The 19274-nt window shown below is 40.7% G+C and overlaps 1 protein-coding gene and 1 long non-coding RNA gene across 16 annotated transcripts in view; one reads left to right on the top strand and one right to left on the bottom strand.

The window, feature by feature from the left end:
• Positions 1–19274, bottom strand: part of LOC125634278 (uncharacterized) — a 96283-nt gene that overhangs the window by 43436 nt on the left and 33573 nt on the right. For 6 of the 8 annotated variants that reach the window (XR_007355859.2, XR_007355854.2, XR_012667861.1 and 3 more), the window contains exon 2: positions 3947–4121. This is a non-coding gene — a long non-coding RNA (uncharacterized LOC125634278). Of the gene's footprint in view, positions 1–737; positions 812–3946; positions 4122–4211; positions 4384–19274 lie in introns of those variants that run through there. The other 2 variants (XR_007355857.2, XR_012667867.1) reach the window with 2 other exon arrangements.
• POGLUT3 (protein O-glucosyltransferase 3) overlaps positions 1–19274 on the top strand; it is a 41664-nt gene that overhangs the window by 192 nt on the left and 22198 nt on the right. For 6 of the 8 annotated variants that reach the window (XR_012667855.1, XR_012667854.1, XR_007355845.2 and 3 more), the window contains exons 1-5: positions 125–574; positions 13157–13354; positions 15844–16130; positions 17021–17237; positions 19050–19246. Coding sequence is in view for 1 of the 8 variants with exons in the window: in XM_048844771.2 (XP_048700728.2) it covers positions 328–574; positions 13157–13354; positions 15844–16130; positions 17021–17237; positions 19050–19246 (1146 nt within the window). In the remaining 7 variants the exon portion in view is untranslated. Of the gene's footprint in view, positions 1–124; positions 575–13156; positions 13355–15843; positions 16131–17020; positions 17238–19049; positions 19247–19274 lie in introns of those variants that run through there. The other 2 variants (XR_012667856.1, XR_007355847.2) reach the window with 2 other exon arrangements.

The raw sequence follows: 19274 nt of genomic DNA, 5'->3' as shown, positions 1-19274 counted from the left end.
ATAAGCCCAGCCTGACTGCCTGAGGAAGTGGCCGCAGGCGGGCGGGGGGGCGGAGGAACTCCCCTTCCGCCGAGTGCCCCGGGCCCCGCCCCAGCGCGGCGCGCGCCAGCCGCCCGGCCGGGCCCCTCCGCTGGCCGCTCCCGCGACCCACCGCCCTGTGGGCTGCGCTGGGCAGCGAAAGAGCGAGGCCGTCGCGCTCTCGCCCGATTGGCCACAGCACCCTCCAATCAAAGCCGGCCAGCTCGCCTCTCCCTTCGCGCCCCCGTCTCCAAAAGTTGTGACCGCCCGGCCGGCCCCCCACCCTGCGCCTCAGTGGCGGGCAGGAGGATGGGGCGCGGCTGTGCCTCTGTGCTCCCCTTATGGCAGCAGCTGCTGCTGCGAGGAGCGGCTCTGCCGCTGCAGCTTCTCCTGATGCCGCTCTTGCAAGCGGGGGAGGCTCCCCTAGCCCCTGTCAGTGCAGAGAGGAGCCTGGTTTGGGGGCCCGGTCTGGAACCGGAGCTCACGCTGCCCGTCAGGTATTTCTACATCCAGGCGGTCAGCGCAGCTGGACAGAACTTCACCCGCTCCCCCCCAGGTACTGTGCATGCATTTGCTCTTTGCCTCTGCCCCTGGTTGTGGGTTTTGATCTCCAGGCTGGGATCTGAGCCACAAGCCTGGCTCAGGGGGGTCTGGGGCTGAAGAAGGCGTTGACTTAGGATGAGAAGCGGATCCAAAGAGCCTTAAGTTTTTCTCCCTACCCTTTCCCCCTCCTAGCGCCCGAGGCGCTTTGGTGTGCTCCAGCAACCCGGAATCAATCACTGCTGCTTTTTCATCTTGCAACGTCAGACGCATTTCACAATAATACACGTACGTTTAAACACATAAAGTCTCACTCTGTGATAAGCTCACCGAAAACATTAAAATCCTACATTACTCTTCTACTGTCCAGTGTGTCTTTCCATGCAACGCTGCATCTTCTCTCAGTTTCCTAAATAATAGCAGACAATTAGCAGCATTAAAACAGCGTATTCAGAATAAATTAGCCTCCTGGGACCAGTCTTTGGTACAGCAGTTCCAGCACCCTGTGTTTCAGTGGTAAGGACAAACTAACTATCTCTAATCCAACCACAACCATTAATACTAATCAGATAACTTTTGGAAATATTGCTTTGCTGTTCATGGGTCATTCCTTCTCATTCCTGCTGTGGAAAAATAGCAGGACTTCCGCCTTCTCTTGTCTATTCTGTGTGTACGTGAAATAGCTTGAGGTACATAACTAGTGTGAGATCAGAATCAGGCCCTTAGTGCGGTCATCTATGCCTCTCAGCCTCCCTTGTGCTCAAAAGTCTCAAAACTTATGTCTGAGAAACATCAGTAAGAATTGTAATTAATAATACTTAGCACTAATACACTGCTTTCCAATGTAAACTAATTACATCTCACAACACCTCTGTGTTGCTAGTAGATACATATGCATTATTATCTCTATGTCACAGATGAGGAAACTAAGAGAAATGTGAGTAATTTACCCAAGATAATAGAGGAAATCTGAGGTAGAGCGAGGACTCATGCCTCCCGTCTCTAAAACTCATGTTAAATTGGCAAACCATGCTTCTTTTCCAGTGCAAGCATCATTCCTGCTATGGAACAGAATGTTACTAGATCAGATATAAAGTACTAATCTGCCTCCAGTATTACATTTATATAGAATAAAACATAGATTTTAATGCCAGAATGATCCTATAATCTGACCTCCTGCATAACACAGGCCATAGAACCTCACCCAGTAATTCCTACATCAAGCTTATAACTTCTATTTGCGCTACAGCATATATTTTAGAAAGATATTAACTCTTGATTTAAAGACTTAAAGTGATGGGAGGAGAATCCATTTTATTCCACTGGTTAATTACCCTCAATAAAAATATGTGCCATTTCTCATCTGAATTGCCTAGCTTCAGAATCCAATAATTGAATCTCATTATGCCTCTTTCCAATAAAGAGCCACCTACTACCAGAAATCTCTTCCCTATGTGCGTACTTGCAGACCAGGATCAAGTCACCTCTTAACCTTTGTGTACTAATACGTCTTGTGAGGTATCATTTGAAAACTAGTTCGCTGGTCAATAACATGATGGTGAAATGTATATAACATTATATGTAAAGTTGTGAATGCTCCCTTTATGACGTTATTAGCACATTTTCAAAATCAGACAGCCCTTCCTAGTCAAAAGTTGTTAAACAGATCTATCCTAAACAAAGGAATGTGTGTTTATCTCAATTTATATATAAGTAATAAACAGGGTTTTGGAGACAGCAGGGGGAGGAGATGACAGGAAACCAAACAATTTGCCTTTTAGCAAGCACAAAGGGGGGAAGAAAGAGCCTGGCATCTCCTTTGTCCACCCCCTCCCCCCCCCCCCCCCACCCTCCGACTCCATGTCACTTTCCTTACTGCTTGAATAAACTTTGCTTTGAAAGGTAGCCCTCAGAAGAATTCATTTCAGAGGTTCACTGCACTATTAAGGAAAGGGGCAGAGAACCCCAAGAAAACAAAGGCACTAGGACCCTTGAGCCTCTGGGAGAGATCCTGACCAAGGAAAGGGTCAGTCACCATCTTGCTGGAAGACTGTGGGTGAGAGAGGCCATCTTAAACAAAGCCTTGACTCAAAATTTGCTCGATTAGGTTTTAGATTTTTAGATTAAGTATTTTCACTTTTATTTGCTGGTAACCATTTCCAACTTTATCTCCTGTACTTGAATTAACTTAAAATCCTGTCTCCTTTTGTCAATAAACTTATTTTTAATCTAAACCAATCCAGTGCTGTGTGTAAACTGAACTGTTCGGTAACTCCAGTTAAAGTAACAAATGGTATAATATTGATCGACTCTTTACAGGGGCAATGAACCTTAATACCTGAACTGTCCAGGAGAGGGCTGGATGTTGCAGAAAACACATATTTGGGAAACTCTGGTACTGGGAGGATGTTGGGGTCACCCTGCAAGTTGTGGCAAGGCTGGTGGAAGCCAGTGTGTGACTGGTGTATTGCTGGCAAGAGGCTGGGATCAGAACTGCGGGGCCCGGGCTGGAGCTATACACAGACACTCAGGGTGGCCTGCATGCTGTTTGGCTGGTTCTGAATGGCCCGGGTTGGGAGCTACAGCAGCAAAGTATCATGAAGGTTACAGGGCAGGCAGTGACACAACCCCTCAGTGGTCTGGATTGCACCCCAGAATGTGACAACATTCTTTTCAATAAACTAAATGGACAGTTTTCAGAGTAGCAGCCGTGTTAGTCTGTATTCGGAAAAAGAAAAGGAGTACCTGTGGCACCTTAGAGACTAACCAATTTATTTGAGCATAAGCTTTCGATAAACGGACAGTGCTTTTTAACTCCCTCACTATAGCACTATAAGGCGTGTTTTCCAAACCTCAGATCATTCTTGTAATGCTTTTCTAAATCTTTTCAACACCAGAACTGTATACAGTATTCCAGTCATGGTCTCACTAATGCTATACATAGAGGTAATACCATCTTCCTACCACTTGATAATTCCCTTGCTTATACGTCCAAGACTTGCAGTGAACTGCTTCGTTACAGCATCACATTGGGAGCTCATATTCAGTTGCTTGTCCACCTTGACCTTTTCAGTCCTTTTCAGTATCCTTGCATTCCAAAATACAGTCCCCCATTTTGTAAGTGTGATCTATGTTCTTTGTTCCTAAATGTATGACCTTGCATTTGACTGTAAAGTTAATCTATATAACTGATCTGCCCCCATCATTATTTACCACTCCACCAATGTTTGTCATCTGCAAGTTTTACCAGAAATGATTTGGGGTGTGTGTGTGTATATATATATGTATACACACACGCAAAATAAAATAAATCATTGCTGGTAAAATTATATATATATATATAAATAAAAGTATATATATATTTATATACACTTAGATAGAACCTTACCTTCAAATCCCTTCACTGATCTTCCTCTGCATATACTTCAGATATGCCTGCTCCTCTGTTGTTGTCCGCCAGTTCTTTGCTGTTTTTCTCTGTTGGTATCAGTGCCCAATTTGTTTCTTTCTCGTAGCCTGTCTCTGTACCTTTCCCCACTCTATGCATGGAATTCCTTTTTCTTCTGCGAGGGATACAAGAAATAAAAACAATTTAAAAATACTATTTTTTTAAATGACCTATGGATTTCCCAGAGCATCCCATCCTCAGGTACCTGTGGATCTAGATGTCCCTTGATGAGCACTGGTGTCCTGTTGTTGTCCTGTCTCCACAATCCCTGTTGGCCTATAGCAGGTCCTGACTTGAACTGCCACTAGCTAGAAATTAAGGTGTGATTTTTTTCTGAATTCTGTATTTTTCTCGGAACATAACAAGATTGTTTTTGCACAAATAGTTCTAATAGTTCTTGACCTTAAGTTCTTGCTTTGGTTGCCAACTTGCACACACTTATTCATGTCAAGCACGCGTCATTCATACCAGGCCCTCCTCTTAATACATGATTAATGCCATTAATTTATTGTATTACTTTATAATTTTGCAAGCAATTAAATTTTATATATTACTTGCGCCAAAACTTCTTGTCGCTTTTTTATTCGGCAATATAAACATAGCATAATAAAGATTAACAAAATTATTAATGCAAATAATATGACAATGGGATGTAGCATTAAATTAAGAAAATCTGTGACACTGGGACACCGTCCTTTAAAAATACTATACCAGTGAGAAATTGCCAATTCTTTTTCTTCTTTCCCCAATTTTAATATTCGACCATGTGGATCAAAATGTTTATTTTTCCCAGCTGAGCAGACTTAGATACATCTTTTGCATGTTGCCTGATTTTTTTGCTTTTATTAATAAATTTTTCCCATTGTTCCCAATGTATCCGCAGATCAAAAAAACAGTTCATATTTTTTGATTTCCAAACAACTTTTTTTAAAAAAAAATAGAGGACCTCAGTAAATAATTTCATTAATAATTACCTCTGTTACATTACATTTACATGACTCAATTGGGCCTTTTTCTATCATACTTCCCCGAAATATATGTTTTTCAGTGGTTACCACATAAATACACCCGTTCCCTAAATCAAACACTCTTGTGCCATTAGAGGTTAAATATTGTATGGTACATTGTCCGCTTGAATGGTTCAAGTGACATCCCTTTAGGGACCAAGTTAGTTGTCGGCACACCCGTTTACTTTGTCCCCACTTTCTACAATGTTTCATTAATTTTACTAATTTATAATTCCCTTCTTCTTGAATTAAGTTTGTCTCACTTATTTTTATTTGCCATAATTCTTTATTAATAATTTTTGGCAACACCCAGGCCATTGCTGCTTTTCTTTTCTTCCCTGTGTTGTGTAACAGTATTCTGCCTTTTCACTTTCCCCTTAGAGTGTCTTGATCCCAATTAAACTCAATATATTTCTTCCATCCTGCAATGCATTGATTTCATATATGAGGATCTTTGAACCACTTAAAAGGCCATTGCCCATTACTTAACAGATTAATCATTTTCTTTATGTATTGTGTCCCATAAGTTTGCATCTGTACACATCGTATTGCTAGTACAGTTTTATTGTTAATCTCAGACACACCAAATAGATTTACATTTAGAGACGTTTTCAAGCCTTGGGCTTGTTTTAATTGGAGTTCCACACTTCTTGTTCCTTGTTTCGATAATGAACCGACATTTTGTGTCACATGTGTCTGGATAGCCCCCAAAATCTTACCCAAAGCTGACATTTCTTCTTGTAACGTCTTAATATTAAATGAGTTTAAAACTCCAGCTCCAGCACCAATGCTACCTACGATATATTCCCCTATACCGCTCTTATGTCGCATAGTCCCGTCTCCCCATTGTTGCTGCCATGCTTGTAATAGGGGCACTGCGCTCCAGATGTTGTGCACCTATGTTTACTTGCGCTCCTTCCAACCAGATTGTTTGATCCACAATAGCTGAGTCTTTGATTACTTTTCCCCTCCTATATGGGTGCTCATCTGCCATGATTCTTGGTGCAATCTTCTTTACTGATATCTGATTAATAAACATAAAAAACTGACCATATTCCCGAAAATATATTCCCCCATTAATTTTCCTAAAGCAACTCAATCTTATCATTATGGAAGGATTTGCCATTATACCATATTTTCATAATTTAAGAGCCATTTACTCATTTCATTCCACATGAGTATTAGTGACTACATCAAATCCCAAACTCCAACAGGTACAGTTTAGAGCACTTATATTCAGATAGTTTTTATTATAACTAAATTTAAATGTTAGGTGACCTTCCCCCTTAGTATGTACAAATATTTTCACTGCTCTTCCAAATGTTTTGGCTGTAGATATTTCCATGTTACATTTTTGCCATCTTTCCACCATATTTTAAATTTTACCTCAAAAGGGTTTTTTTTTTTAACATTTGGTTTTGTTTGGTACTGTTTTTTCCATTCTGTCCCATGAATAGTTGAATGTATGATCCCCTTTGATCCATACCTCCATCCTAGAGGTGCTCCCATATATATATCCATGTACCCCTAAACATTCAAAAACCATAAAAGCCAAAAGCCATATTTCCACCCTTTTGAATGATGAGGATCCTTAATATTGAAGCCATGGCCATTATTCCATAGTGTCCGATGCTTCCAGCTGTATTATTCTAAATACTTACACTAACCTTTTTTATCTTCACTCGAGCTCCGGCATTATCTTTTTCCCCCGAAAATATAATGCACACAACTCAATTCTTTTACTAAGCACAGAATGCAAAGAAGCATAAGCAATAAACCAATTACAAAAGTTGTAGCTCTGTATTCACACTTCAAATCCAAGGTCCATACAGGATAATCTCTGGTGCAACTAGGCATTTCTTTTCCTTTGAAAGATAAACTAAAAGAAAAAGAAAGGACCATTATTAATCTTTATGCCATGACTTCAATTGTGATGTGTTGGCCTACTTTCCCTTTTCCCCCTTGTTAATCTGCACTACAGTAGGTGAAATTTTATTTATGATGGAAAATGTCCCAACCCATCTAGACTCCAGGACATGATTTTTTTATATTAATTTTAAATACATTACTCAATCTCTGATTTTTCCATAATTTACTGTCCTGAGCCACATGTGAATCCACATAGGTCTCTTGCTTTTTCAGTTTAAATTTTATTTTTCTTTCAGTTTTATTGGTAACTTCCTTACTCAATGGGTAACTGATACCTCCTCTTCTTCTTTTGGGTACAGTAAAGGGCTCCACAATCTCATAGGCCTTCCAAAGAGGATTTGATAAGACTGGTGGCCAGTACCCAATTGATCACTACTTCGGATTGTCGCCAACACCATTGGCAATTTATTGTCCCAGTCTTTGCCAGTTTCTTGCGCTACTTTGCGTAGAGCTTGTTTAATAGTTTGATTCATCCTTTCTATTGTTCCTGACAATTGAGGATGATAGGAGATATGTAGTTGTTGCTTTATTCCTAAAGCTTTTAATAAACTTTTAATTACTTCTCCTACAAAATGTGGCCCATTATCTGAATCAATTACTTTTGGAGTTCCATATCTACTGAACACTACTTCCAACAATTTTTTGGCAGTGATTTCTGCAGTATGATTTCTGGTGGGAATTGCCTCTCCACCCATCTAGGCCTTCGATTTTAATTCCATCTTAATTTAGTTACCATCTCCCACTCCTGAGGACCCATTTCCAGTGGGAGCAACTTGTCATTGGGGCTTCCCTCTCGAGCATTTTTTTCTGAACCCTCAGCTTGCATAGCTGCAACCTTTTTCTGCTCCTTCAATATTTCTTCTTCCATCCCTTGCATTTTGTTGATCCATTCATCAGTATGTCTCCCATTTCACTTATTCATATCTACTCCCCTCAATTTCAAATATCTTCAAGTGATATTCCAAATCACACCTTTCTTCTGGGGCTCATTTTGATTATTCCACCCTCTACCTCCGTGGGGGGGGGGGGGGTGTTTTGTCCTTTACCATGGCCTCTTCCTCTCTCTCAGTATCTTGATCTATAAGCACTCTCATTTGAATATGTTATTGCTTTAACAAAAGGTATTCTGGGTTTCAGTCCTTCTACCTGGTTTCCCCCTTTCATCATTTGTTGGAATGTTATCCAGTGCTCCAGTGCATCCATAACCCCTCATCCTGGGCTGCTTGGTTCACCAGATCAGTAAACATCGCTAATAAATTTATGTCCAATCCTTTAAACACATAATTTCAAAATTCCCTTTGATTTAAGTCAACTGCCATCAAAGAATCAGCTGTGACATGTCTGGCGACCTCCAACCTCGGATTAATCACCAGTTGTATTTTTCCAGCCAATAATCCCAATGTTATTTTTCTTAATAGGTAATCCCTGGGTGAATCTCCAGGCTTCATGCAATCTGCACTGGATAAAACCTTATTGGTTTGACCTCTCTCTTTCCCTAACAGCATAATAAATTGTGGTATCAGTTGGTGTGCTTCTGGCTGCCTGTCGAAAGCATTTTTCACTCGATCTACTGCCTGTCTAATCTCTTCAGTGGTAGCTCCCCTGATTAACCTATAAGATTCATTTACATTTAAATTCTTTGTTCCTTCTAATTCTGCCCACTGTACTAGCCATGTAGTTTTTCATATTCACTGGGCCTAATGACTTTACCATCGACAGTAAATCTGACGAACTCGCAGGGATTATTTGGGTCTGCTCTGACTGTATCTCCCCCGCTGCATCCTTAATGGTTTATCTCCATTCTGTCACTGCTACAGACTTTTCTGGATTAGCCTTTCTGGTCATGTCAAGGTTCCTCCCCCACTCTGAACTCTAGGGTACAGATGTGGGGACCTGCATGAAAACCTCCTAAGCTTACTTTTACCAGCTTACGTTAAAACTTCCCCAAGGTACAAATTAATTTTATCCTTTGTCCTTGGAATAACCACTGCCACCACCAAACTCTAACTGGGTTTACTGGGAAACGTAGTTTGGACACGTCTTTCCCCCCAAAATCCTCCCAACCCTTGCACCCCACTTCCTGGGAAAGATTTGGTAAAAATCCTCACCAATTTGCATAGGTGACCACAGACCCAAACCCATGGATCTGAGAACAATGAAAAAGCATTCAGTTTTCTTACAAGAAGACTTTTAATAGAAATAAAAGTAAATAGGAGTAAAGGAATCACCCCTGTAAAATCAGGATGGTAGGTACCTTACAGGGTAATTAGATTCAAAACATAGAGAATCCCTCTAGGCAAAACCTTAAGTTACAAAAAAGACACACAGACAGAAATAGTCATTCTATTCAGCACAATTCTTTTTTCAGCCATTTAAAGAAATCATAATCTAACACATACCTAGCTAGATTACTTACTAAAAGTTCTAAGACTCCATTCCTGTTCTATCCCCGGCAAAACAGCATACCAACAGACACAGACCCTTTGTTTCTTTCCCTCCTCCCAGCTTTTGAAAGTATCTTGTCTCCTCATTGGTCATTTTGGTCAGGTGCCAGCGAGGTTACCTTTAGCTTCTTAACCCTTTACAGGTGAGAGGAGCTTTCCTCTGGCCAGGAGGGATTTTAAAGGGGTTTACCCTTCCCTTTATATTTATGACGGGTCAGTTTCTTATTTCTTCCCTCAACTTAGTATAAAGCTCCTCTTGATGTTGGTCAGATTCCCTTTTCTCTTGACCCCCTCACAGATCCTCTTCATACCAAATATCATTGGAATCCAAATCTCTTTCTTTTTGACACACAGCTGCAACTTGCAGCTCCTGTATTTTCATTTGCTTTTTCAATGCTGCTATAGTTTTCTGGCACCAACTGTGAGAAACGCTTGCAATCTCTCTTCCCTTTCCTTAGTCAAATCTCAAATTAACTGTTTTATTTCTATTACTTGATGGTCTAATTTATCTTTGTCTGTTTTAATCTTTTTCCAATTCATCATTCTTTTCTTCAGGTCCCTATTTTGTTTCCCCATTTGTTCTGAGTTTGCATGATCTATGCCTGCCTCACTTTCCACTCCAAATTTTCCTGGCAAGTTTTAAAATTCTCTTGTAATGTTTGTAACTCTGCACAGACTTCCCACTTACATGCAATTGCCATTTTTACAGCTTGCCACAACAGCCATACTATAGCCGTTTGCTTTTTACTGGCATTAGGTTTGTACAGCTGTACATATTTTTTAATCATGTTTTCTAAGGTATCCAGAATTACATCCTGTTCCACTGCACCCTCCATCCAAGGGCATGTTCCAAATGCAATAATCTCCTTCTCTAACAGAGAAGGGGCTTTAACTTCAGTTCACTGGTGTGCCTCTTTCACATCGTTACTTCTCTTCTTAAATAGTGTTTTCAACATTATTACAATAACACCACGCAGTATCTCCCCACGCGTTGTTTCTTTCTTCACAAATTTCTCACAAATAAGGAGTCACCCTTATTAGTCTTAAATAAGGACTCCCCCAACACTGTAAGACCCCATCTCGAAATTTGTCACTCCTTAATATCTCTCCCCCCCTCCGCATTCTCCACCATTCGTTAGACCCGCAGTAGAGCTCTCCCTATGGGATGGGGAGCAGGCAGATACCGGACACAGTGTTGGTATATAATACTCTAAATGCTCTTTATTGATTACAAAACAAACCTTACTCACTCCACATTCACACCCCAAACATACTATACCAGAGTCCAAAGGTCAGAATGGTCCCGACAGCCAGTCGAGATTCCTTCCGATCATAAGATGCGGGGAGCCGGAAAAAAACACATCTATAACCACACGGGCTCTGGATCAATAAACGACTCTGATTTGCAGAAACCATAGGCAACCATTTATAGTCCATTTCGTCACATCATTGGTTCTTTGCATTTATTTACTAGGCCTTCTACTCACACAATTCCAAAGAGACAGTTCTGGGCAGGCCACCATGATCCAAGGCATGCCATTTCCTCCAATTCTTATACAATTTTTATCAGTCCAGCTGGTGATGTTTTCTGCTGATACTCCATATTTTTCTCGGAACATAACATATTACATGGATATATCAATATATATTGTGATTCATATATATAAACAAATATATAATTCTCCTTTGAGTAAGTGTAAATCCCTCTGTAGGTAAACTCATGACTCACGTGCATGAACCCAGAGTCTTTGCAGTAGCAGTGTCTGTCGAGACTGCACACATACCCTCTCCCTCCTTCCTCCCTCAGCTCCCTCTTAACCAAGCAGCAAGATGGAATCCAGCAGTGTTCAATCCGTTACTTCTCAGTGTTCACTAATTCTTCTACTTGTTCATCTGATAACCAGATAATCTTCTAACCTTCTGGTAGGAAATCTTCCTCTCTACCTAAATTGTCAGTTTAAAAATCAAAAAGGAAGAAGAACCCCTTGTATAGATTGCCCTGTAAAGTTGTACTAAGTGTCATGGCAGACTTTCAACTTTTGGGCTTCAAGCCCTGCCCCTCCTGCAGTGGCTTGAGACCACTAACTGATGGTTATAGCAGGTGCTTATTCTGCTTGGGTGAAAGCCACACTCTGGAGCAGTGGACAGTATGCTACTCCTTTTCCACCAGGATGCACAAGTCACAGGATGCTTGATTTAAGCTTCACTTTCTGGAATAATCAATTGAGGTCACTTCGGACCCTGAAGAAGTGAGTACCATCTCCAATCAGGTATCAAAGAAGTGAACATCCATGAATGCCCCCTCTAGCCGGCATGCAACGCCAAAAGCCAGCAATGATAAACCTGTAACATCAATAAAAGAACTGGTATAGAGAACCCTGGCACCAATGTATGAGGCACTACCATTTTCAGCATGGAAGCCTGACAGGTAGAAAGGCTGTTCAAGGCACAGAAGCTGAGGTTCCAGGCACAGAAGCTGAGACTCCAAGCACAGCTCAGTGTCATCCTGCAAGGAAGTACGAAAGCATACCTCCAAGGATAAGACTGCTAAACCCCAGACAGAAGCAATGGCTAATGTTGCAGAGCAGGCTATTATGGTACCAATAGAGCATAGCCTGCACCTGTCCCACCAGCATCAACGACCACACAGACGCCGATGATGACCTTTCAGTAGAATCACTCACGGCATCGGAGGACATCCTCTCAGAGGAGTCCACAGAGATTCCAAGGATGACTCCACACTGAGACCACCGCCAGCATTGGAACAGGCACAGGTACCAAGACCGCTGTTCACCTCAGCACTTCCCCTAGAGGAGGTGTACTCATCCTTCACTTCACAGGGCCACATCTTTTCACTATCCTCAAGTAGAGAACTCTCCCCTTTGAGGTCAGTACATGGCCCGATGGAGAGACCTGGAGGATCATTGTTCAGGACTCCATCACAGTCTTATCATGACTGGCAATGGACTAGCTCACACTATGTGAGCCAGCCATACCCTATTGGGCATACTGGGTCCATGCTCTCTAACCTCCAGGAAATGGAGGCTTCAGCAACATCTCTACTTGGACCACCAGCACTGGATGGAGAGGAATGCCAGCTGCCCTTATGAAGAATCTCTTCCACTTGGAGGAATAAGTCTTTCTCAAATCCTGCATCTTGGCAAGGGGTTCGACTAGATGACCCTTGCAGTCCCTTCTAACTGTATGGTTCTGTGATTTTGTATTTGACTCCTGCATGCTGCAAGTGCCTCCCCACCATCTGGCAAGTATTCTTCACTCCTGTTGGGTTTTATCCTGGTTTTCCTTCTCTCTGATTCCCGAGGAACTAACATATCCTCACAGTATTAACTTGAATTCTGAATAATAAAGTTAATCTTTGCTTCAAAACGTTTGGGACATTCTTACTGCATTGTAACTGTCACACCTCGAGGTAACTTACATCTTGCTTATTTTCATCTGTGATTTGTCCATTTATATTAGACATATGATGATTGGGAAAACTTGACAGGGTGATCTCTTCCTCTTACATACAGTCTTGGAATTAATGTTGGTGTATCTTATAAAGCATGACTGCTAAATTTGTGTACTCAGAATAGTTTACAGGGTAAATCCAGAGAAATGTCTCTGAGTTTTATAGAGTTATTTCAGCTTTACACTGGTATAATTCAGAGCAGAATTTGATCCATCAGTGGCATCTCTTTTTTTTTTTTCATTTAAGTAACCCTAATAGCATGAAGTGTCTACAACTATTTTTATTTTCTTCTTTTCAGGAAGAACACAGTTTAAAGTGGGAATTAAAGCACTTTCCCCCAAAGAAGTCATTGGGATCCACATCCCTAACCTTATGGATAGGAATGATGGGTCATTTCTTATACAGTATCGGATGTATGGGAGTGTCAACGAAGGGTTAAAGATTGAGGTGCTTTATGGTAATGAACACGTAGCTCAGTCTCCTTATATTTTGAAAGGTAAGTTTTCAGCTTACCATTTTATGGTGACAGCTACAGAAATGTTATGGACTAAACTTTGGCTAGTCAGGAGAAGGTAACAAACTGGAGGGTACCGATGCTTTTTCTGGTTTAAGCAGCCCCTTACACATCCTTCCTCTTACACAGATTAAAGGAGCAGAAATAATCTACATACAGATCGTTGCCAATTTATGGGACGTAAATATTTAAGCATGTAGACCATGGTCCCTGAACTTCAGGTCCTGCCTCAGAACATGCCGCCCTAGCTCTTGAGGCCGGGTGACCTTCAGGTTTTGTGGAGTGCCACAGCAGAGACAGAACTTCTTCATTTGTGGCCTAACTGTGAGTTTTCTGGCATGTGTCCACATAAGCACAGCATCTGCCAGAGTGTGATGCTATATTTGTCTAAAGGAAACCTCACCTAGTAAAGCAAGTAAATCCATGTTGTTCCCAGCAATTCATAATTTGTTCAGTCCATCTTACCTTTGTGATTTCTAAAGCACGGTCCTTTCTAGACATTGAAATCTTATAACCAGCCCCACATTATCTCCTCTTTTCTTCCTACAGGCCCACCTTAGATCAATGCTGGTCCCTACACTATAAATTCCACTTAAAAGGGGAATATAATGCAAACTGTTTTCAGATTTCTGGTCTGCTTCTTTGGTCTTCTTCTCTCTTCTCATAGTTGATTGGTTGCCTACCAAGGGGAAAGGATGAACACTGAAAATAAAATTACTTCTTCAGCATCATTTCGCACTCCTTCCTTCTCCTGATCAAAGTTTTATTTTTGTATAGCATCCTATGTACACTATTATAAAACACTTCAAAACTGAAGCAAAAATGGTTTTAAAATGAGAGTTAAAGAAAGGCAGTAAATTGGAGTATGAGTTCTAGATAGTTTGGAACCACAAAAATGAAAGCAAATTTCTGTTACCCGAAATTGGGCCAGCTAGTAAACTTAGGGAGGACTAATGACTCACCAGAGTTTGGCAGAAAGCAGCATGTTTATTATATTGATAGCTAAACTCAAAAGAAGGGGGAAGTGGGGGTCACACTCGCATACTCACGCTCCCAGCACAGGCACGGAACTGGAGATGTCAGGATCCTTCAAGGTAAGTGTTTGAAGGTAAGGCACGATGGAATGCAACGCGACAAACCACTGGCCAGATGGTCCGGGCAAAGGGCCTTCACGGGAGGTACAAGCTTGTGAGTGCACTCCTGAGCACATGGCCCCTTCCCCTTTTAAGGACCTGCTCTCCATGGCCTGCGACTAGAGATGACTTGGGCACGTCTGCTTGGTTACACTCCACCTCGGCCAGTGTCCATGCACTGGGTGTGTGAGTGCTGCCTTATTAGAGTCCCAGACATCTTGTCTACCTGGGAGCTCTTCTGATCTTCCAGCTGTTCCAGCAGCCCATTCATCCCACAGGCATTCAAGGAGGGAGGGGGAGGGGGAAAGCCACTTCACAGACGGAGAGGAGACAAAAGGGGGGGAAGTGTAACAGACCTTTTGAACATAGCATAGTCATACAGCGCATACAGATCACTGCTGCTCCTACAACAATTTCCTCCCTGTTTCCACTACTGCTCACATGGAGAGGACAGAACCGTAGCCAGAGTCAGTGCAGATGGGGTAATAGATTGATACAACAGTAGAAAATGTTGGTGCAAGACAATGAAAAGTTTTGAAAAATTGGAGGACTGTGGATGTCAAGTGAAGTTGACAGTAGATAGGGGGGATGTGGTCCAACTGCAGCAAGACAGTACCCTGGGTATTGGGCTGGAGCATACTTACATAGTCACTCGTGTGACAGAAAGAAAAGTGTGACCAAAGTACTTGTTTTTGGCGAGAAGTTTACGGAATAAAGTTTACTTAAATGCTTAGGCCTTATTACAGTGTATAAATCCACACTGATCCAAAAGGACAGGCTACATGAAATAAAGCACCTCATACTAAATGTAAAGACTTTGGCACCATAAAGTCCTAAATAAAGCTTAAAATATTGATAAATGAAGCTGTACAGCTAAATAATAGTATTGATGGATGTTTTAAATAACTATAGGCATTCTGGCTCACTGGCAGGTAGCATGACACTGGTACACGACTTTGTTTTTTCAGTAGAGATGATTGAAAAATGGTAGATATTTTCCATGACAAATTAAAAAAATCTTTTTTAAAAAATTTTCAGTTTGTTTGGATTTTGGCCAAAATAAAATTGTTTCAATGATTAGTTGTTTGGGGTTTCTAAAAAATAAAAAAAATGGCTTTTTTCTTTTTCATCAAAAACCCTGACACTTTAGAAAGAGGAAATTTTCCAAGAAAATATTTGTTGGTAAAAATGGTCTTTTTATTTTAAAAAGCAAACCAAAAAAATCAAAAGACTTCCACCAGCTCTAGTTTTAGATTTTTGTATCCATCAGGAGTCTTGGGTATTGTGAGCTGAGACTATCACAGAAGTCATACATTCTCATTGCTTTGTGTTCTGCAGGGCCTGTTTATCATGAGTACTGTGAGTGTCCAGAAGAAGATTCTCAGACCTGGCAGAATATTCTCTCTTGTCCATCCCAGGAGCCTCAAGTTACTAAAGACTTTACTTCTTTTCCCTCCATCAACCTTCAGCGGATGCTTCATGAAGTCCCAACAAGGTTTGGGCAAACGAGAGGCGCTATTGTTCATTACACTGTTCTCAATAATCACATCTACCGTCGTTCCTTAGGGAAGTACACAGACTTCAAAATGTTCTCAGATGAAATGTTGCTCTCATTGGCAAGAAAGGTACAGCTATATAAGCCTTCACTTAAAGACTTTTGGATCACACAGATTTGCTACCATTTGGATATTATATTCATACTTTTATTTTCATAGCAAACCTTAAACTACTGCTGCATATTTAATTATTAAACCAAGATTTTATTTTTATTTCTGCATCTGCATGATATCATCTGTTTAGGAAGCCTGATGTTACTGGTGACTAATTATCAGATCCAAAGCCCATTGAAGTCAGTAGGAAAACTGCAGGCACTACGATGCTACAGGCTTTCCTGAATTGGAACTCCAATTGCACAGCTGGCTTGCAGGATTGAGCCTGTAGTCTCAAATAATGCTGATTATTGTTTGGTGGCCTGATTGACTGATTGTGAGAGACAAGATAGGTGAGATAAAATCTTTTATTGGACCAACTTCTTTTGGTGGAAGCGACAAGCTTTTGAGCTTCACAGAGCTGTTCTTCAGGTCTGGGGAAGGTAACTAGAGTGTCAGAGCTAAATACAAGTTAGGGCAGATTGTTAAGCATAGGGGGTTTACATATGTTGTAGGAGGCCACTTAAAGTGAAGTGGGCATTTAAGGGGTTTCAGGCTGTTGGATAAATAATGAGCCCATTACAACAATTTATGACACACTTTACTGTCTGATACCCCTTAATTGCACACTTCATTTTAAGTGGTCTTCTACGGCACTGTCCCTTCCACTGTCAGAAGTTGGTGGAATAAAAGATACTTCCTCTCCTACCTTGTGTGTCTTCATATCCGGAGACCAACCCAGCTACAACACTGAAAACAATTGATTTTTTGACACAAGAAAACTGATGACCGTACTTTACTTTTAAAGCATGAGTAGTTAAAGCATAAATTCATGTGTAATTGTACTGTATTGGATATACTTCTAGGTTCGTCTCCCTGATATAGAGTTTTATCTTAATGTTGGAGACTGGCCAATGGAACATCGAAAAGCAAATGATACACCTGGCCCTATCCCTATCGTTTCATGGTGTGGCTCTGTGGATTCAAGAGACCTAGTCCTTCCAACATATGATATAACCCATTCAACACTTGAAACCCTACGTGGTGTTACAAATGACCTCCTTTCTATTCAAGGAAACACAGGTAAATTGGAACTCATAGGCTTTACAAATCAATTCATAACTCTGTCAAAGGCGAAGTAGCAGAATATATGTAAAGCGAGATATTGGCCAAACTTTTCAAAGCCAGATAACTTATATAAGTATCTAAATAAGAGTGGCCTGATTTTCAGAAGTGCTGAACACCTACAACATCCACTGACATCAGTGGGAGCTGAAAATGCTCTTATTTAGTTCCTAAATGTGGATTTCAAAGCCTAACATTAGGCACTCAGGCTTGAAAATTTGGCCTTAAATTCAGACTTTAGTTACACCCATGCAACATCACTGACTTTCAAATTAACAGTCTCCCATTTGGGTTCTGGGAACAATACTTTGTATTAAAAATAATCTTTTCCTCGGTATAGGTATAAAAGTTCACAGGTATAAAAGTTCACAAAGCAGACCATAAAAATCCCTTTGAAGTGATTTGTGCTCTGTCATGTTAGTATGCAAAGTACAATTATTACATTTTGCATTGGATTGTTTTTAGAAAATAAGTGCCCAGTGAAGTGTAGTTACTCTGGTTTCTTGACAGATGTAAATATCATGATTATAACTCCCTTCATCCAGTAAAGTGCTTTAGAATGCTAATTATAACCAAATACTAGTCCAATTCCTGAGAGAGGATTTGGGCTATTGTTGTAATTGTTTAAATTAAACTGTGAAAATGACTGCATAACCTCTTTCAAGACAGCCTCCACTACACTGAAAATTGTCTTTCATTTGGCCTGCAAATGGAAAAATATTGTCTGTGTATAAAGAAAACCGCAAGGGCCAGGCTTTTTTTCCCCAATTTGTTTGTTTGAATGCTAGAAAAATTCTCTTTTTCCTGGGAGCCTCTGTGGCCGCTTAGGGAATTAGTAATATGAAGTGATGAGCACCAAAAAAATGAAACCTGATTAAGGAAGTGATGTTTATTTAGACAGTTTAAAGCTCCCTCTCCTTCACCAAATATTTACTTAATTCAAATACCTGATAAACAGTTTGGACGCAAGGTCTCTGTTAATGACTCAGTATACCTGTTCCTTCAATTAAAGATGGAATAAGCTGCTCCCATTCCACTTCTCTGGGTTCTCCAGGGAGACTACCAGCACAAACAGGAAAGGCAAAATTTTACATTTTGGATATTTCTAAAAGTATAACAACAAGCAAGCAGAGTGAAAATCTTACAGGACTTCTCTGTATATTGTAAAGATACAGAAAAGGATACACCACCTTTTTATTCCTCTGTAGGTCACCGTTAAGTGACCCCTCAAAGATGGCAAAATTGGCTGCTTAACAGAGGTTACTAAAGGTGGAGTGGAATTATGTGTTGGGATATTTGGATGGACTTTTAAGATTAAAGGTCTCTTGCTCAGATTTCACAGTATTCAGTACTCATATAAGTTAAAAACTAACAAAATTATTTTCTTGACAATTTGTTGAAAGACAAATAATTTTCTTAGAGACAAGATAGGTGAGGTGTAATATCTTTTATAGGACCAGCTTCTGTTGGTGGAACGGACAATCGTTCAAGCTTCACAGAGCTCTTTGTTTCTTAAAAGAAAAAAAGACTTAAATGTGAAATTAAGAATTTTTTCCTTGCCAAAACTTCAGGACAGGGCAAATATTTACCAGTTAGGTTTAAATGTTTCTTTAACAAGTTCATAATGGAAATTATGTTGATACCTGTTTTACCATACATGGGAGCATGACCCTGATATCGTAACAAATTCATATTGAATGTATGAGCATGTGTAACTTGAAGATTTCAAGGCTTCTTCCCCCATCCCAACCCCCCATTCAATATATGTAGGCCCTTTCTGGCACAACAAAACAGAGCGAGCTTTCTTTAGAGGTCGAGACAGCCGTGAAGAACGTCTCCAATTGGTGCAGCTATCTAAGGAGAATCCAGAGCTACTAGATGCTGGAATAACAGGATATTTCTTCTTCCGAGACAAGGAGAAAGAGCTGGGAAAGGCTCAGCTGATGGGATTCTTTGACTTCTTTAAGGTTTGCCACATTATACTGAAGACATGGG

The sequence above is a fragment of the Caretta caretta genome, chromosome 1 (genome assembly GCF_965140235.1).
Source record: "Caretta caretta isolate rCarCar2 chromosome 1, rCarCar1.hap1, whole genome shotgun sequence".
Lineage (NCBI taxonomy): Eukaryota > Metazoa > Chordata > Testudines > Cheloniidae > Caretta > Caretta caretta.
This window is presented reverse-complemented; position numbering and strand designations above follow the sequence as displayed.